Here is a 19,298-nt window from a genome sequence, read left to right as displayed (position 1 = left end):
AATTTTGTACACCTCAGGGTGAGGTAGGTTTGAAGGGAAGGTTTCCCAAGTGATAATTTAGCTCAGGCTTGGCAGAAAAGTGGTCCTTCATGGAGAAACAAACAAACAAGCACAGGGAAAGAAGATGCAAAGGCATAGAAGCATAAAATAGCCATTTTACTAATGCTTACTGGCTGTTGGCATGGCTAAAGCATCTGAAATCTACAAGATTTATTTCAGGGTCTAAAATATATTTTAACATAACAAGAAACAAAAATAAGAGCATCAGCAGAATGAGTCTAGTCTAGTAAGAGCTATTTGCTCTGATGCCAAAACAGTTTTTTCTCATTTCTCATGATTTTGTCTTTTCTACTTCACCTTTGCTCATGGCCAGTCTCCTTCCTATTCCTGTTTTTTTTTTTTTTTTGGTGGAATTCTAGCACCTTACCTGTCTACTAATCCCCGTAAGTCATTGCCCCTGAGATCTAACACAAGTCACAACTAATAAATGGAACAGCTACTGCTGGAATCTGGAGTTGCTGACTCACCATTCATTCTGTGGTGTATTCTTCCCTCCACACCATGGTGGTCGGGAGACAAATAGGAGACATTGCTGAATGTCTACTGCTATGGTCCAGGCTCTGGTCTAGGACATCTACATATATTGCTACCTCATTTAATCTTCATCTCAGTTCTATGAAATAAATAATACTGTCTGCATTTTTATAAATGTTGTAATTCGGGCTCAAAGAGGTAGAATAAGAGCCTAAATGTAAGAATGAGTCTCACTATTCCATGGAAATTTCCACCTTGTTTTCTACTCAAAGAAGATGCAGTTTCTAGTGCTTAACGAGTACTCATGTTCCAATAGAAAAAAACTAAGAAGCATCAAAGGATACAACAACTTCTTCCCCTAAATACAGCTACACATTGTGGTAAATGAATATCACAAAGCTGAACGCATCCCTGGCCTTCACCAACCCTTGAAGCAAGTGTTGTTACAAGACATGCTCAGGAGCCAGGGTTAGATGAAACCTTTCCAGCAAAATCACTTTTGCAGATAGATTGTTCCTGAAAATGTGCCCCTGTGGAGGTGCATGGTGGGGGGCTGAGATCCAGCCCACCTTCTGCACAGAAGGCTTAGCCATGGCCCCTTTTTGGATTCATCAGCCTAGAGCAAGAGACTCTTCTTGGTGAGCTCAGAAGCATCACCTTAGTAATGAATAGAGAAGAAAAGATAAGAAAAAAGGTCTAGTACAAGAGAAGATTTTTTTTTTAAAGATTTCCTCAGACCCACATGCTTTGTTTCTTGCTTTACAATGTCTCTATGAAACTTTACTGTTTTATCTTTAATGTAGCTTTTTAATTTAAATTATGTGTTTTCTTTTCCTACCTAGTGGATTATATCTTCAGAACACAAACCATTCCTTGCACTTACCATGCCACCCTCCTTGTGTCTCATAACAAATGGAAAAAAAAAATCACCAATAAGTCTTTGATATATTATTCATGAATTAATGATTTTCCAGCTCTCTCTGTGTTGTTAATGTGTTCTGAACTCTGCTTTTCCTACCACTTTACAGGTGTGTTTTTAAATCCTTTTCAGCTAAACACTTTGTGGTTTATTCCCATTTATATTTCCATAAAAATATGGTAGAAGGTTTTTATCTCTAATTAAAGAAATTATTATTTAGAAAAATGTTTGTAATTCTTAGGAAGTTCAAGTATGAGATTATACATGCTTCTACATTTTGAAATATCTTCTTCAAAATGAAGTTTGTTCCAAGTAGTAATGTAAGTGTTCCTCACTTAAAGCTATTAACCTAGCAAATTACTGCTATGTTAATTTTATCTTCTTCAGATTTTCATTAAAAATGACATATATCTCCATGGGAGGAAACTTAGATTAAACATGTAAGGTATCAAACTTTAGCATGAGGAAAATATATTAAAATTATGTTTTCATAAGATTAGGTAAGTTCTTCCAAAAGTAAAAAAATAGATAAAAAAGAGCAGCCAAGCCATTTGCCCAAAGGAAATAAGTAACAAACCTAGACAGACAACCTTTGTCTTACAGTGGTACAAGGCAATAAAGTGTCTTTCTAAAGGACCATTGTGAGGGCACATGAAATGTAAGTACACTGCTTAAAGAGATAGGGAAGGAGCTTTTATTGAGTGCCCTTGGCTGGGCATTTTATAGCTTAAGATGTAACAAGCAAATGTACTGTATTTTGAAGACCAACCAGTTTCTCTGAAATTAAGGTTTCTTTTGTTGAAATACTGGTCTGGAAAGGTGGTATACTCACCTTCTCCCAAAGTAGAACTGAGTTTGAAAACATATGTTGGTCAACTCATAATCTAGGTACCCTGTGGACATATTTCCATGTAGACACTTGGGGAACCATCTCCTCCAGTTAGTAAGTCATGCTGATGTTCATCAGTTAGATGGTTTATTCATTGGGATGACCTGGAACACTGGGAAGTGAAGGCCGCATGGATATCTCCTCTTTATCTCTCTCTAGTGAATTGCTAGAATATTCTAGAACACATATATGCACACTCAGACACATGCACAGAAATATGTGTGCATAGGCACAAAGACTGTTTTTGATTTCAGGTCAAGAAACAGAATCCTGTTTATCATTAGTATCTCTGCAATGGTATGCCATTGGTATTTTTTTCCTATTCATCAGAGAATTCCTAGAAAATCTGTAGCATAGAAGCTATTTTCATCTTTTATTTTACAACAAATTATTTCAGTGACATATATTATTTCCCCAAAGAGCTTTTTTTATAATTAGGAATTGTTTACTATAGTGTATGTTGTTGTTCAGTCGCTCAGTCGTGTCCGACTATTTGATACCCCAGAGACAGCAGACCCTGGCTTCCCTGTCCTTCACCATGTCCCAGAGCTTGCTCAAGTTCATGTCTGCTGAGTCAGTGATGCCATCCAACCATCTCGTCCTCTGTCTTCTGAGAAAGATTCTAGTAGTTTAGATTCTAGTGAATATCTGTAGTTGTTTATATTTAAACAGGCATCGGTTTGCTATCCCTTGATTTGAATTATCTAAAGTGTATTTCTTTTTATGATATACATTTTCTCATTAAAAATTCTTGGAGCAGAGATAAAGTGATTGCAAAAGATTTTCCATGTTTAGTTTATAATTTGTCTCATTTTTAATTACATTTCCATCTTTGGTTTTGAGACTTTCTTATTAGACAAAATTATCTTTATTGTATATTTGATATTTTTATTGAGTCACAACCAAGAATATGCCTTAAGATAAAATTCTGGAAAAAAAAAGATAAAATTCTGTTGGTCATATTTAAAGTACACATTTTTAAATCCTGTGAATTTCATAATTTTGTTTAGATTTTGAATGACATATTCAGTTGACTTACCCGTAAAGATGTTGACAATTTGACTTCTCAGAAGGCTTACTCTCTGCCATTCCCTAGCTCAGTCCTTTCTGTCAAGCTCCCAAGCAGGCACCCAAATACATGTAAGGCAGTAATTGAGGAAATGGGGATTTATATTTTAAATTCCACTCTCATGTTATATTTATACTTCTGTTCACTTTATGGTTAGATAGAGACTTGATAATATTGATTTTGTCTATGAGTGGATACTTTTTCCAATTTATACACCTCCAGCTCTTTAGAAGTATAACTGTATGGACTTCCCTGGCGGTCCAAGTGGTTAGGACTCCATGCTTCAGCTGCTGGGGGCCCGGGTTCCATCATTGGTCTGAGAACTAAGATCCTGCAAGCCTCCTGGCACAGCCTAAATAAACAAATAAATAAATAGAAATACAGCTATAGGCAGATGTAAACTACTATATACAGAATGGATAAGCAGCAAGGTCTCACTGAATGGCTTAGGATACAATATTTAATATAGTGTTATAAACCATAATGTAAAAGAAAATAAAATAGTATACATATATATATATAAAATTGAATCTCTTTGCTGTACAACAGAAATTAACACATCAACTGTACTTCAATTAAAAAAAAAGAAAGTTCAGCTATAGGTATTTTTTCTCCCACAGGGGAACACCTGTCCTTAGAACCAAGAAGTTTGTGTCATAAATGTTGCATGTTTGATTACACTTGATCAGATCACATAGATCTGGATGTTATAGAAAATATGCTCTTAATGATTTTATAACATGCTTCTCTTTTCTTTCTCTCTCTCTCTGGCAGTTACCCGGCTGTGTGTGAATTCTTGCAGCACAATAACTTGTTATCTATCCTCCGAGCTCATGAAGCCCAAGATGCAGGGTGAGCAGTCTTGTGGGTTTATGAAAACCATGCATTGCTTTGTCATTCCTTCATGTGTTTGGCTGTGGAGGTTCACTCTGCCAAACTCTCTCCCTGAAGGATTAGATCTAAAAATTGCCTTCTGGTGTCATAGATATGGCCGGATCCAGAGGAATAAGTGGTTGCAGGTGTGCTGTGAAGTCTGCTTTTAACTGCTCTGCTAGCTGCTTAGGACCCCCTGGTGGCTCAGACAGAAAAGAGTCTGCCTGTAGTGTGGGAGACCTGGGTTCGATCCCTGTGTCGGGAAGAACCTCTAGAGAAGGAAATGGCAACCCACTCCAGTGGTCTTGCTTGAAGAATCCCATGGACTTGGGAGTCGCAACACGACTGAGTGACTTCACTTTCACTTTATAAACAGGTAGAATTTTCAACTGGCTGTTTTAAACACAGTGAGACCACCTCTTCGTATTTCTTTCAGTTCCTGCTCTTACCTTTGTCTTACCTATAAATGAATTACCAGCTACTTTTCAGTCTTCGTCAGCCACGTTGGTCTGAATTACACATTAGTATTTAACAGAGATTGCATTGTGGTGCTCTTGTTTAAAGAATATCATTCCTGATCCCTGTAAAGTTTTAAAGGGCAAAAACAGAGACTTCAAATGATGAGGAAACTCCTATATTCTAACTCACAAATATATAACATGATTTTGTAATGGCTGGTAAATTTTTAAAATGTAAACAGATTGTAAGGATATAGAAATTTTAAAAATATCAGATATGCACTCTGATGGTACATTAAATCTACATTTGGGATACAGGCATGGGGGAAATAAGCATAATTAACTTTAGGATTTGAAGTCCAATACCCTTCCCAATAAGCTCCACTGAAAGGCACTGTTTTGCCTTAAATGTTTAAACTTCATTTCCTTCATATTCTAAATTTTCTGAAAAGGAGGAACATTTATTTTTATAACCTGTGTACTGAAATCAGAAATTTAGATGCCACATTCTGAAGTAAACCCAAGCCTGTGAAGGTCCTGAATCAAGGCAGATCCTAAATTTTTTTCAAAATTAGCTTTTCTCAAGCAGTCAATCAACAAGTATGAAATGATCCAATATTGTACACTCGGTGCTCTTATAGCTGATATTTGCAGTAATCTATTGATAAACCCAGCCAATCAAGTTCTCAAATCATCTTTTTCACTTTGGAAGCAATGGTGTCACCACTGTTTTTTGGCTGACTGTCCCAACTGAACATGTTCATAGCATGTTTATCTTAATCCCACGATAGACCTGAAATCCATCTGCTTACTTGAAAATAGGTTAAGTACATCAGTTAAAATCAACAAATGTATTTGTTTAAAATGAGCAGTTGGTTGATTCATTAGGAAAAGTTGAGGTTACATCATCCAGATTCTTCATTTTTATTTGTTGTTAAGTAAGCACAGTCAGCCACAATTTATAAAGTCAGGACACTAGGATTAAGAGTGTCACCATCTTTTACATTCTGATTTTCTGCCAACAAAGCTCAGTTCCATGAGCAGAATAAATACTTTGAGGCCATTCCGAAAGATTTTTAAGAGGGTATTGTCTCCTGGGAAAAGTAGTATCAAAACATTTGTAAATTAGAAATTTTAAGCTGATTATTTATCTATCTAAAGGTACTGTTTGAGACCCATTTAGAACTCAGCTAAATTAGGCATGATTAGGCTGCCAGAAATTACTGACACAGAATAACCAAAGAATGATAAAATTTTGTTTTGCACTTTAGGAATTTTTCTAAATTGATATTCCTGAAATCTGTAACACAGAAATCATGAGATACCTTTTCAGCTTGATGGAAAAGAACCAAATCTCCTGTATTTTTTAATTATTTGAGGACTAGAGTCTTATTTTTGTCTCAGTGGGAGAAAAACAACTGGATTGTTGATTTTTTTCCAAAGAACTTGAAGATGTTTCATTACTGATTGATTAAATATTTATATGCTGAGATTATAATCTTTGACCTACAGATACCAGAAGAGACTGGTAATAAATAAAATTCTAAAACAGAAGCAATTTCAGCTTGTAAAACCCATATATTTAACCAGATGTTCTTTAAAAAGCAAATCAGCCTAGACATAATGGATTTATGTAGCCATAATAGGATATTATAGATAAATAGAATAATCAGCTTGACAATTAGTGGTAAAGTTTTTATATTACTCTGCTTATTTAGTCTTTTTATGTTAAAAATATTGGCATGGAAAACATGGTAGGTCAGATATCTATGTGCAAGAAGTGTGGCCTCTATCCTCTCTATCGAACATATAAAAATGAATTATGATTTTTCACAGAATTCTACCCTCCCTGGGTCTACTAACTTTAGAAAAGACCTATTTGGAAATTGTACATTTGACTGTGTTTTCATTGTCACCCTGAAATGAATTGAAATCTCTGTGTAACAGACTTGAGTGAGAAAATTTTGTTTAATGTTACATAACTGAATCTCTTTGAATGATAAAACTTTAATTTTCTATTTCTAAATCTATAATGTAGTATTCTTTCATATTTAGCCTTGTTTTGACTTGCATTTAATTGTTTCTAGGTACCGCATGTATAGGAAAAGCCAAACAACAGGCTTCCCTTCTCTCATTACAATTTTTTCAGCACCAAATTACTTAGATGTATACAATAACAAAGGTGAGTGTTTTCAGATCCCTCTTGTATGGTATGTGCTGTAACTCTTAAGTTCTCTTTTGGTTTGGTTTTCATTAAGCATTTTTAGTCATTCTTTCATGCATTCAATCATGCTTTCTCCTTACTTTTTTGTTTATTGTCTGATGCAAATGTTGTGATTATCTTCAGAGTTGCAGATTCACTTGGTCAGAAGTGGGGCCCAGGCACTGTTACTTTTTAATTGTTCTCTAGGAGACTCTAAGGTACAGGGGGATTGATAGCTACTGCTCTGACAGGTATAGGCTTTCAAAGAAAGAACAACTCAAAAGTAATCCAAAATCATGCTTTTTAAGAGGGATAGGGATTTAAATAAGAACGGTGGGGATGCCACACATAAAGGATTGAGAAAATAAGCAAAAAGAAACTATAGCTTGAAATCCAAATTCAAATTTCATCTATTGAGACCCTACCATGAATCAGATCTTGTGCTAGGTAAGTATATTTCTTTTAAATACTTACTTAAATATCATTTCTTTTTAAAAATTTGAATTAAACTTTAATTATCATTTCCCCCACAGAGTAAGTCTCTGTGGTAATTGCCGTGCCCAGGGTCACTCAGTCAGGTTGTGATGAACCTGAACAGGATGACAGAGGAGTCTGGAGGGCTACAGTCCGTGGAGACGCAAGAGTCAGACAGGACTGAACGACTCAACAGCGACAGCAGAGAGTCAAACACTTAAGTCCATTCAACAAGGGATGGTTTTTCTAGACTGGTCAAGGAGGGCCTTGTTTAAGATAAAATATGATCTGAACATGGAAGAATGGTTAGCGTTTGATTAGAAAGAGGAAAAAATAAAGTCAAAGCCACTGTTTTTGCAACTTGTTTCTTTTTCAGCAGCAAACACTTTGTTTTCCAGACAAAATCTCAATCTTGAAGGCTCTTGTGTAAAATCAGTAAGAAGTAGTTCCCTTCGATTGGAAAAGCCTTCTCCATCTTCTCCCAAAATTCCCTTGTGGTACATATAAGAAATGCAAGAACTCAGTAGGTTGTCTTCATGACCCACTGTGGTCATATTATTTACCAAAAGTATATAAAATATGAACACTTATGTTTGTATTGTTTTATAGCATTAAGCATTTTTTTTCAGTTACATCTAGTAAAGACAGTGCCCAAATGAATAATTTTCTTGACAGAGATTGATTACTAAGTAGCATGTACTATACTTACAAGCTTTTTAAAAATTAAATTTAAAAAAAAAACACAAAACCTCAAAACAGTGGGGCAAAAAAATGAGAGAGAGAGAGAGAGAACTGGGATTTTACTCCATGGAAATAGACCTAGCCTTTATCAATTCATCAGAGTGCTAAGGAGTGCAGTTTTGCTTGAGACCAATAGCGATTTCTTGAATAAGATATGCATTGCTTCTTTGTCTATGGTTCTGATTTAACAAGGTAGAAACTTAAAAACAATAGACATCAGGGCATTGCTGTCTTTGAGGTTCTGTGGTTCTTTCGCTCTTGCCTTTAGGGCAGACCACAATCTCCCAGGGAGGGGATAGAAGCATTTCATTTTGGGAACCTTTTCATAAAAGAAAAAAGTCTCCTGAGAGAAAAAGATAAACTGATAGGAAGAAGAAAGATATATTCTTCAGTTTGAGCACAGTTTCAAAAGACTTTTGTGTAAAATCTCTAAAGTACTTTCAAGCTATTATGCTAACACTGTGTACAGTATGTGGGAGTGGGAGTTAGTTATTCACTGTTGAAGGGAGGATTTGAATAAAATAAATGTTAACGAGAATTTTAAAAGGCAGTGCAGTAAAACTGAGCTGCAAGCACTGTCAGAACACAATCAGTGGAAAGAAATAATGGTGAAGAATTTCTGAGTTAACTATTTGATTCTTAGAAACAGATGACCATAAAGGCCTCTGGAATTATAACCTCGTAGTTTTTATTTTATTTTTAAAACTCTTGCAAATTAAGGCAGCAGTAATAGCTCTCTGGAAAGATGAAAGAATAAGAAAAAATAAGTTTATTCTGCCATCTCTTTTTTTGATTGAAGTATAGTTGATTTACAGTATCATGTTAGTTGCAAGTATACAGCAAAATAATTCAGTTATACATATTTTTTTTTCTTTTTCAGACTCTTTGCCCTTATAGGTTATTATAATATACTGAATAGAGTTCCCTGTGCTATACAGTGGGTCCTTGTTGGTTATCCTATATGTGGTAGTGTGTATCTGTTAATTCCATTCTCCTAATTTATACCCCTGCTCCTGCCCTCTTTGGTAACCGTAAATTTGTTTTCTATCTCTGTGAGTCTATTCTGTCTAAAAACTGATAATAATCCTATGATCAGCCTTATGTTTAAATGTCCAATAGTTCTGTTTAGTAGTTCACACTTGCCTGCAGTTAAAAACAGCTTTCAGAACTCAGTGAGGACTGTACATGTCCCACCTCCTACTTCATTCCATGGCCCACTTCAATCCATTCCACTCTTATCTTTTCCAGTCTGCACTAACACAGGCGAACAGCTCACCTATCTTCTTTCTTCGGTTTCCTCATTCTGACAAGCCCTGCTTACTCCTCCAAGATGCCAGGGCCAAAGATGTAGCTCTGAATCACAGCTTTGCCATCAAACAACTAACTCATCTACATTTATTGACAAATGGTGACATCTCTGTAAAAGGAGAAAAAAAAATCTTTTGTGAATAATAGATGAAATTGCTTTGAAACAAAATGTGCACTATTAAGATGTTATCATCACTGAATATTTTATGTTGCTCTAACAATGCCACGTGTCTGTGTGGGATTTCCCCGTAGCTGGCAATATACTCCTCCTCTTCAGCTTCATAGTTATGATTTTACTTTATGGGTCAATCTACCTTTGTGATCAATCTCTCTGCTTCCCTCTGTGTGAATCCTTTACTTTAGCCAAATTATTCTGCTCATTGTCCTGAACAACTTTCAGCTTTCCTGTTCACATTTTTCCCCACCCACTTCGTTCCATATCTATCTAGAATACTTGTCTTGCTCTTCTCTTCCCATCGAAATGGACTAGACCCCCTCCAGTCTTTCTGCTGGTTGGTCTTCTCTTAACACCTGCAGTACCAATCATTTGCCCTTGTATTTAGCATTTACTTTTGTTTCTTGTTAGCTTTTCCATACATTCCTGTAAATTCCCAATCATATTCTAATTAGTTTGAATCAGAGGCTTTTTGATACACATTATAAAGTCAAATAGCATGTCTTATGCATGGTACACAGCCAATATGTGCATTGATCAAAACATTTTCTTTCTGGGAACTAATAGCAAGATAGTGCCCAAAAGTATCCTATCAGTATTGACCCTCGGAGCTTTATCTCTCTTTAAATCACTTCTGTAACCAATGCTGATACACTTTCTCAGTTGGAGTTAAACATGTGCAGAGCACTTAGCACCTTTGAATTGTTTTTCTCCTGTGAAGATGTAGCTCTCAGGGAAAAGCGATTTCACAATTATCCAGGTACACTCAACGGAAGAAAAATGCAGTAATGGCATGTAGCAACTTCTTATCTCCCTCTTTCTCCACCTCATTCTTTTTCTTCTTTTTCAAAACAATTTTCCACCACATGAAAATGACTTCAACCTCATCCACATGCAACAAACCTTTATTGAGAACTAACTGTGTTCCAACTACCATGCCTGGTACTAGGAATATTAGATAAACAAGACAGACATGGTCTTTTCTCTAGTGGGGTTTATAATCTAGTAGTGTGATAGATGTTCAATAAAGAATTTCACCAATAATTATGTAAGTATATTTACAAAATCCTACAAAGAAAAGAGTGGTATGCAAGGAGAGTGGAAATTAGCTGGTGGCAACCAAGAAAAGCTTAACTGAGAAAGTGACCCATAAGCAATCTTAGAGTGAAATCTCTCAGTGTTAAAAAGTACAATGGCAGATGTGAATTCTGCTTTAAACAATTCAGTTTAGCTGAAAACTATAATAAACCTCTTTTAAAAAGTGTTTTTTAAACCTTGATGTAAAAAGTACTTTATATCTCTGGTGATTATACCTATGCTTCAAAAATATCAAAATTGTAGTAGATTCCCATGTGGTGCCAGTTATCCATAGTTCAGATGAGTTTTCATATGGGTGAGTAAGTGGCTCGATGGGTGGATATATGCCATGAAAGTTTTAGTCGCTCAGTCATGTCTGGCTTTTTGTGACCCCAGGGACTGTAGCCTACCAGGCTCCTCTGTCCATGGAATTCTTCAGGCAACAGTACTGGAGTGGGTAGCCATTCTCTTCTCCAGGGGATCTTCCCGACCCAGGGATCAAACCTTGGTTTCATGCATAGCAGGCTAATTTTTTACCATCAGAGCCACCGGGGAAGCCCTGTATATATACTACAAACATATAGCTATATAGACCAGGGGCACACAGCTCAGTTCTAAGAAAAACTACTGACAGTAAAATGAGGTAGTTAAGTAAGATTTATTAAATAAAATGTATTTTGGATTTGAGAGGAAAATCTAAATGGTTACATAACTAATGTAGTATCAAGACCAAAGATTAAAATGACAACCAGGAAAAAAGTCAATTCAGTGTTAAAGTAGCTGAAGGAAGAGGATGGACAAGAAAAGCATCGTTCACTAGAATTTTGAGGTTTTTTTTTTTTTTTTTTTTTTTTTTGTGCAAAAGTCTACCCTTTTTGATAGAAAAAAAAGACTATTATAATGTTTGAAACTTTAAACTTGACAGCTTGATAGAATTGCTTAACAAAAAGTATTGTCATCTTACCAAAGCTTGCAATCTCAACATCCTTGAATATTTTCCAATCAAAAAATAGACAGGGGCTTCAGGAAGACAAGTACTTATAAATTAAAAGATAATGTATACTTGGCAGGAAGATATCATTGTACAAGAGGGTTGAATTGTTAATGTAATGAACCCAGGTAGGCATCTGATTGGCGGTCATGATTTGAATTCCAGGAGCAAAGGCAGCATATCTGACGCCAGCTTGCCTTGCAGCTCTACCAGCAGGGGCTCCCAGTCCTCGGGGGCCCACCAGCATCACACAGGCCTTGCCGGGCCTGAGAAGCCTTTCCCCGCACTGGGAACTTTTTTCACCATTCAGGAGTAACTTCCACAAGCAGAGATAGCTGGTACCCGCCTGGTTCAGGATTCAAATAAGAACCAGCTAGATTCGATCCATATCCTAAGTGGAAGAGGGAAATGGGCAGGGGCGTTTTGGGAAGGCAGTAGAGTCATTGTCCAGGCAACCTGAGTAGCACCTCTGCTCTTTCTCTACGCCGTGCTTAAAAGCTTAGTTCCCTTTAAAGACCCCCCACATTTTATAACAAGGGGCCATTTCTGTAGAGTCTGAGGCCTGCCTTAAGCATGGGCATGACCTTTAGCCTTGACTAAACATTTTGAAACACTTTGAAGTGTTTGCAACCACAGCCATAACTGTGATCCCTAGTTGCCTTACAAATTGGATAAAATTAATCTAGAGACTTTGTCCAATGGCAATAGTTTTCACAGCCTTTACTTTATTCCTGCTATCATCTCAAATCTAAAGGTTTTCTTAATTGGCCTTGAGCAACTGTTTGCCCAGTTCACTTATTTCAATATAGAAAATGTAAATACATATTCATGGTAGCATTTTCTTATTTGGTACTTGCTAACAAATGCTAGAGAAAAACAGTAAGATACACTCCCACCAAAAATTTTCATTTCTTTGTTTATTTGATAAACATGAGTATTTGCAGAATACACATACCAAGAAGACAACGTCTTAATAATGGTTATTAAACCTAGCACAGTCCACCAAGAAATAGTATGGAATATAAGAGTCTATGAAGGAGCAAAGCAAAAATCATGAACAAAACTGTTAGTATTAGCTTCCTTTACTATCAGTACGAGATGGTAAAAAAGAAATTTAGGTAGACATTTAAAGGTCAAGAGAACTTGAGGTTAGAAGATTTTGATTGGTTTTCAGAATGGATAAGGAAGCTGTGGTACATATACACCATGGAATATTACTCAGCCGTTAAAAAGAATTCATTTGAACCAGTTCTAATGAGATGGATGAAACTGGAGCCCATTATACAGAGTGAAGTAAACCAGAGAAATCACTTTTCTGAGCTAAATGGATAAAACTAACCACAGAAAGATTTCAATAGAATGGCCCGTTTACACTGCTTATATAACCAAGACTTCAATATGTGGAACTGATCTGTGTTATGATTTCCTATACCTATAGCAATAATGATAACTAATATTGTTGAACATATACCATTGCCAGACAGTGATCTACATTTCCGTGAATAAATTCATTTAATCTTTCAATGATTCTATGAACTACATTATAATTTTGAGTTCATTGATGAGAAACTGGGACACAGAGGAGTTACATACTTTTGCCAAGGTTCTTACAAGCTGGTCAGGGATTAACACTGAGACTGAAATTCGGCAGTCTGACTCCAGGGCCCACAAGTTAACCTCCTTCTGTGCTCTTGTGCATCAGCTTTGTTATGTGAAAGCTTTCCAGGCAGTGTTTGCACCGATCCTCTATTCAGCTTTCAGCTCATTGTGTTTAGGTGACTGACTATTCTTCAATGAGAAAGGAAAAGCTTTTGAAATGAAGAGTCATTTGTTACCACTTTAAAATTGCATGAGTGTTATACATCCAAGTATATACATTATTAAAAGAATAAATTTAGAGTATCTTTTTTACTATTCTGGAATAAATAATTTCTCCCTTGAAAAGATACCCCCCCCGCCCCCCCTCCCGCCCCCAAAAGCACTCCTGCTTTTGCTTTTGTTTGACTCTGCTGTGAAAGTGTCATTGCCGGAGGCCACTTTCTAAATAGATTAGTTTTAGTCCAGTAGTCACCTTGCTTACATTTAAACATTTAATTAATGGAAAGTGAAAGTGAAGGTGTTAGTTGCTCAGTCGTATCTGACTCTTTGCAACCCCATGGGCTGTAGCCCACCAGGCTCCTCTGCCCAGGGGGTGAAATAGAAAATCAAGATTTAAAATTTAGGAATTACTCTCACTATATATTTTAATTAAATTAAGCTACATATAATCTATATATCTTTGCTCTAACAAACGACCTGGATTTCTTAACCAACACCACTACAAGATTGTTCATTTCAGCAGTTTTCAATAAAATAAGTATAGGCTTCCCTGGTGGCTCAGATGGTAAAAAATCTGCCTGCAATACGAGAGACCTGGGTTCAATCCCTGAGTCAGGAAGATCCCTTGGAGAAGGAACTGGCAAGCCGCTCCAGTATTCTTGCCTGGAGAATCCCATGGACAGAGGAGCCTGGCGGACTACAGCCCATGGGGTCACAAAGAGTCAGACAGGACTGAGCAACTAATACACACCCAGCAAAGTACTATATGGCAGCGGGCGAGGTAATCCTCACTTTGGCCACCTGACGAGAAGAACTGACTCATTGGAAAAGACCTTGGAAAGCTGGGATATACTGAAGGCAAAAGGAGGAGAGGGCTGCAGAGAATAAGGTGGTTAAATAGCATCACCAATGGACTCAATGGACATGAACTTGAGCAAACTCTGGGAGGAAGTCGTGAAGGACAGGGGAGCCTGGCGTGTTGCAGTTCATGGGGGGGGTCACAAAAAGTCGGACATGACTTAGTGACTGAACAACAATCCTCACTTTTCACGAAGTTCCACCCGTAGAATCAGGTGGCAATCACAGTGCTCTGTGAACCCATAGAATCACAGTGTTCTGTGAACCCTTGTTTGGGGATGCAGACAGGACCTCCAGCGAAGCTGAGTCCTCTCTCCAGACACACTGCCAGTGCTGTTGTCACTTGGACAGAACCCATTAAGGCTTGCATCTTGAGGTGTTATGTTTCATTTTCTCACAGATGGTTCGAAGATTCTTAACCCAAACTAAAACCAACTTCTCTAGAAGTCTAATTGTCAATAAGGCATTTAACAGAAGGACAAACAGGAACCATATATATGTAACATGTTAAAGACATGAGTCAGTGGATTATCACTTACTTTTCATTATCTAGAGATTCTTCTAGACCTTCAAGAGACTCAGTGACTTACTGAATAAAGTAGATGACCAAAAAAAAGTAGATATCAAGTATATGGGCTTAATATTAACTCAGTTCCAAGGAGTTAATATTAACTAGTTGCCAAGCAACCTAGAACCATTGCAAGCTACAGCTTATGGCTTGACACCAAGTAGAAGGTGGAAGAGTGTTCTATAATTGCATACAGATGCAGATACAGAAACAGGTAAGATACAGGTACTAGTTTTCAAAGTACATTCCACCAAGGTACACTTAAACCCTTGTTATACATTTGGAGTGGATATCAACAATAAGAGCAAGGAGAAGGGGGTGACAGAGGATGAGATGGTTGGATGGCATCATCTATTCAATGGACATGAGTTTGAGCAAAATCCAGGAGATAGTGAAGGACGGGGAAGGCTGGTGTGCTGTAGTCAATGGGATTGTAAGGAGTCGGACACAACTGAGCGACTGAAAGCGACTGAAAAATAACAACAATGGACACAGTGTTTCCTTTGTCCATGCCATCTCCTTCAATAGTTCAAAGCTTCAGCTAAATCTCTCTCATTTAGTCAGGGTGGATTAAGTCATATTTTAGCATTGTAATAGTATAGATTAGAACGTAAAGGAATGTTATCAGTTCAAACTGATAGGGAAATCAAAACTGCCAATGACTCCTTATTGACTTAGCAAAAAATATTTAATGGTAGCAATTCAAATTCTCTTGATGAAGTTGTAATGGTAGAAATGATTCACAGTGTTTGACTGGACTTGAGCTAATTCCAAGGATCAATTTTTGGCTCAAATTCTCTAGATCCTAATATAATGATGTGACACATGAGGTAAGAGTTGTAAAATGGCAAAATTATTAAAAATAGATAGTCATTCTCTCCTCCAGGAATTTAACTGAGTCATGGTACTTTACATTTTTAAGGTGCCAAAGATTTTATCTGATTGCATATATTATGAATATTAACATATATGTTATTAATGTTTTATTTGATTTTCATACTCTCTAAGTATGACAGAACAGCTCATAATTATGGGCTTTCCTGGTGGCTCAGGTTGTAAAGAATCTGCCTGCAATGCAAGAGACCTGGGTTTGATCCCTGGTTTGGGATGATCCTCTGGAGAAGGACATGGCAACCCACTCCAGTATTCTTGCCTGGAGAATCCCCATGGACAGAGGAGCCTGGTGGGCGACTGTCCATGAGGTCGCAGAGAGTTGGACAGGACTGAGCAACTAAGCACGCAGCATGGTGCAACTCAAATAAATAATGAGAAATATTTGCTCACGTTCACATAGTTACTATATGATAGAGACTGTATTATTTCTACTCTTATCTATTTTAGACTCTTACATTTTTGAAACAGAATTCAGCTTCTGAAGTGGCATATTACTTTTTCCCAAAATTCTTTCAAGCATCCTTCAGACTTCCATTCATATGTGGTTGGTTATAGTTTTAATATACTGACAAGTTACATGTTTTGTGTTTTAAAATTTTTCTTTATTTTCTCTTTCTTCACCTATCTTCCTCCTTTCTTTCCTTCTTCTCTTTTTCAATCTTGTCCTTCTTTTCTCTCTCACTTCCCTTAAACTTTTACTGCAACCAACACTATTGAACATTAACCATGTACCAGATATGGTACAAAGCACGATAAAAGAAAGCAAAAGAGATCTATGCCCCCTTCATCCCTTCTATCATCTACCTTCCACTTACTTTACTCAGAACTTTGTATTTGAATAATACTTGATTCACAATTTACTAATGCAATGTTAAGGAAAATGCATAACACACATACAGTCATTCAGTGACACACAGACGTAATCATAAGATTGGCTCAGACAATTTCACAAATACATCTAGTATAGTCACCTTCCTTTGTGACAGATAATATCATCTGCATTTTATGTAGGAGACTTGTGACAAAGCTAAAGAAGGTGTTATAGGTGCCATGAAAGAGGCATGTACAGGGTAAAAGGAAGAATAAGGGTTAGACGCAGACATAAGAGAGTTATATATACAGAAACACATGTGTGTGTATTTCAATAAGTACAAAATCATTAGCTCTTAGCTTCAAGATAATTACATATACCTACTATTTGTATCCAGGAATACTGAAATATTTCAAGTTGGTGAAGTTCAGTCATTATGTAGAAGTCACTAAGCATTGCCTGAGAGATACCCTATCTTAAGTATTGAGTTGAGTGATTTGAGCATTAAATTTTTCAAAAAACACACACTAAATATAATTATTATGACAAAATTACCTACAAATTGAAGAAGACTTTAAGTCCATCTTAACAAATGACTTGAATACTTACTTTTACCTAAACTTAGGAGCCATAGAGTAACAGTGAGTTATAAGAATAGCCCTTGCTCACCAAATATAACAACCCTCATGAACTGGTAAATTTCCTTTGACCTAAGTCATGCCTTTTACCTGGGTTACTAATAATAAAAAAAGGAATCATTTTAAAACAAAATCCATCAGGCAAGTACAGGACATGAAGAAGGAAAAAAAAAATGGAAAACAAGAGTTAGAAATCAGATTTCTAAATGGAAGGAATCACAGAGGTTATGTTCATAGATGCTATAACATGTAGTGTGATAACTATGCATTTATGTAAATGTACATATATGTCTTCCCAAATTTTTAAATTAAAATTGTCCCCCACCCAAAAGTAGTCTTTATGGGACATATATATATTTGAAAAAGCATACCAACATAATCTTAAAACATCACGAAAGGACATTTTGAGTACATAGTCCTACCTCAAGAATTTTACCGATCAAGCTATCATGCCTCCTTCTCTGATGGTAGGACTTTGCCAAAAGAACACATTGATGCTAGTTTTTCTACTAGGATGTCTGCAGGTAGAAGAATTGAAAGGAAAAAACATCCTGGGACTAGTAAGCCTTTTTTTCCTTGCTATTTCTGGATGTCTTACAGTGATTCTGAAGTGTCCCCACTTGCTTTCCTCTCATCTTTGTTTCTCTTCTGTCCTTCTGTCCTGTCTTTTGAAAGGGGGAGTACATGGTCAATTAAATTTAAAGAGATGAAAAATGTTAGCAGAAGGGTCAAAAGAATAAACTCTATCATTCCTCTTCTGGGGGGCTCTTCTCTTCGCTGCTGTTGAACAGCCCTAGCCGTGTGACCATGCCTGAGGTGTGTTGGGAGTATCACAGTTACTCATCTGAAGGCTTGCAGAAAAGGACCTCTGTGTTTCTCTTGAAGTCCACTTGGAATGTGTTGGGTCTGTGATTTGGTGAGCTGGTCAAATGCATCTTGTTAGCAGTATTTTGCTTGTTGTTGTTCAGTTTCTCAGTTGTGTCCCACTCTTTGAGACCGCATGGACTGCAGCACTCTCCTGGAGCAAACTCATGTCCATTGAGTCGGGGATGCCATCCAACCATCTCATCCTCTGTTGCCCCCTTCTCCTCCTACCTTCAATCTTTCCCATCATCAGGGTCTTTTCCGATGAGTGGGCTTTTCACCTCTAGTGGCTAAAGTATTGTAGCCTCAGCTTCAGCATCAGCCCTTCCAATGAATATTCAGGATTGATTTCCTTTAGGATTGACTACTTTGATCTTGAAGTCCAAGGGACTGTCAAGAATCTTCTTCATCACCACAGTCAAATCTTTAGATAACGTCTCGTAAACTAGAAGCTCTCTTTTGACCTTGTATTTTTGTCATTTACTGCCCTGTCATCAGCCTCTCTGGTGATGGTAATTGTAAAGATGCTGGGAAATGTTACCAAGTTTTTGTGAAATACTAGATTTTGTGTCTCATCAAAATTTCAATTTTCGAGTAAGAGAGACCCCTTTAATTTACAGATTTGGATTTGGTCTAGCAAGTTAGTGCATGGTTTGATAGAGAAAAGACTGAATTAAAATCTAGATGCTGTTCCTCAGGTTTCACTGTATTAGAGGGCCTTGTTATATCACTAGATATGATAGAGGTCCAGTGCCCCTTCCTATTCCCAAGTGGGAGCAGTCTCTTTATTGCTGATTTTATATCTGTCTTCTGCATAAGCAAGATGGGACCAGTTAATTGGATAGCTTTGCTGCCATACTTTTGGTATCAGAAAAAGAATTGGCAGTCAGGTCTCCAGATCCAAACAGATTAATACTATTTCTCTTATACCAGATTTCTTCTGACTACTCTTCACACCTTGCATGTGCAACGGAAGAGCATTTGTTGCCGTGCTGTCTGGTCTGTTCTGAATTATGGTCGGTAACCTAGGGCCCGTGTATGTGTCGTCTTCTGTCCCCTGGCCTCTAATACAGTTGTTAAAGGACACAAGGTCATGTATAATCGCCAGCGGAATAAAGGAGTCCCTTGATGGTAGA

The 19,298-nt window shown here is 37.1% G+C and overlaps 1 protein-coding gene across 2 annotated transcripts in view; it reads left to right on the top strand.

The window, feature by feature from the left end:
* Positions 1–19,298, top strand: part of PPP3CA (protein phosphatase 3 catalytic subunit alpha) — a 312,091-nt gene that overhangs the window by 256,769 nt on the left and 36,024 nt on the right. For both annotated transcript variants that reach the window (XM_043438523.1, XM_043438522.1), the window contains exons 7-8: positions 4,186–4,263; positions 6,830–6,924. In XM_043438523.1, the coding sequence (XP_043294458.1) occupies positions 4,186–4,263; positions 6,830–6,924 (173 nt within the window). The remainder of the gene's footprint in view (positions 1–4,185; positions 4,264–6,829; positions 6,925–19,298) is intronic.

The sequence above is a fragment of the Cervus canadensis genome, chromosome 19 (genome assembly GCF_019320065.1).
Source record: "Cervus canadensis isolate Bull #8, Minnesota chromosome 19, ASM1932006v1, whole genome shotgun sequence".
Lineage (NCBI taxonomy): Eukaryota > Metazoa > Chordata > Mammalia > Artiodactyla > Cervidae > Cervus > Cervus canadensis.
This window is presented reverse-complemented; position numbering and strand designations above follow the sequence as displayed.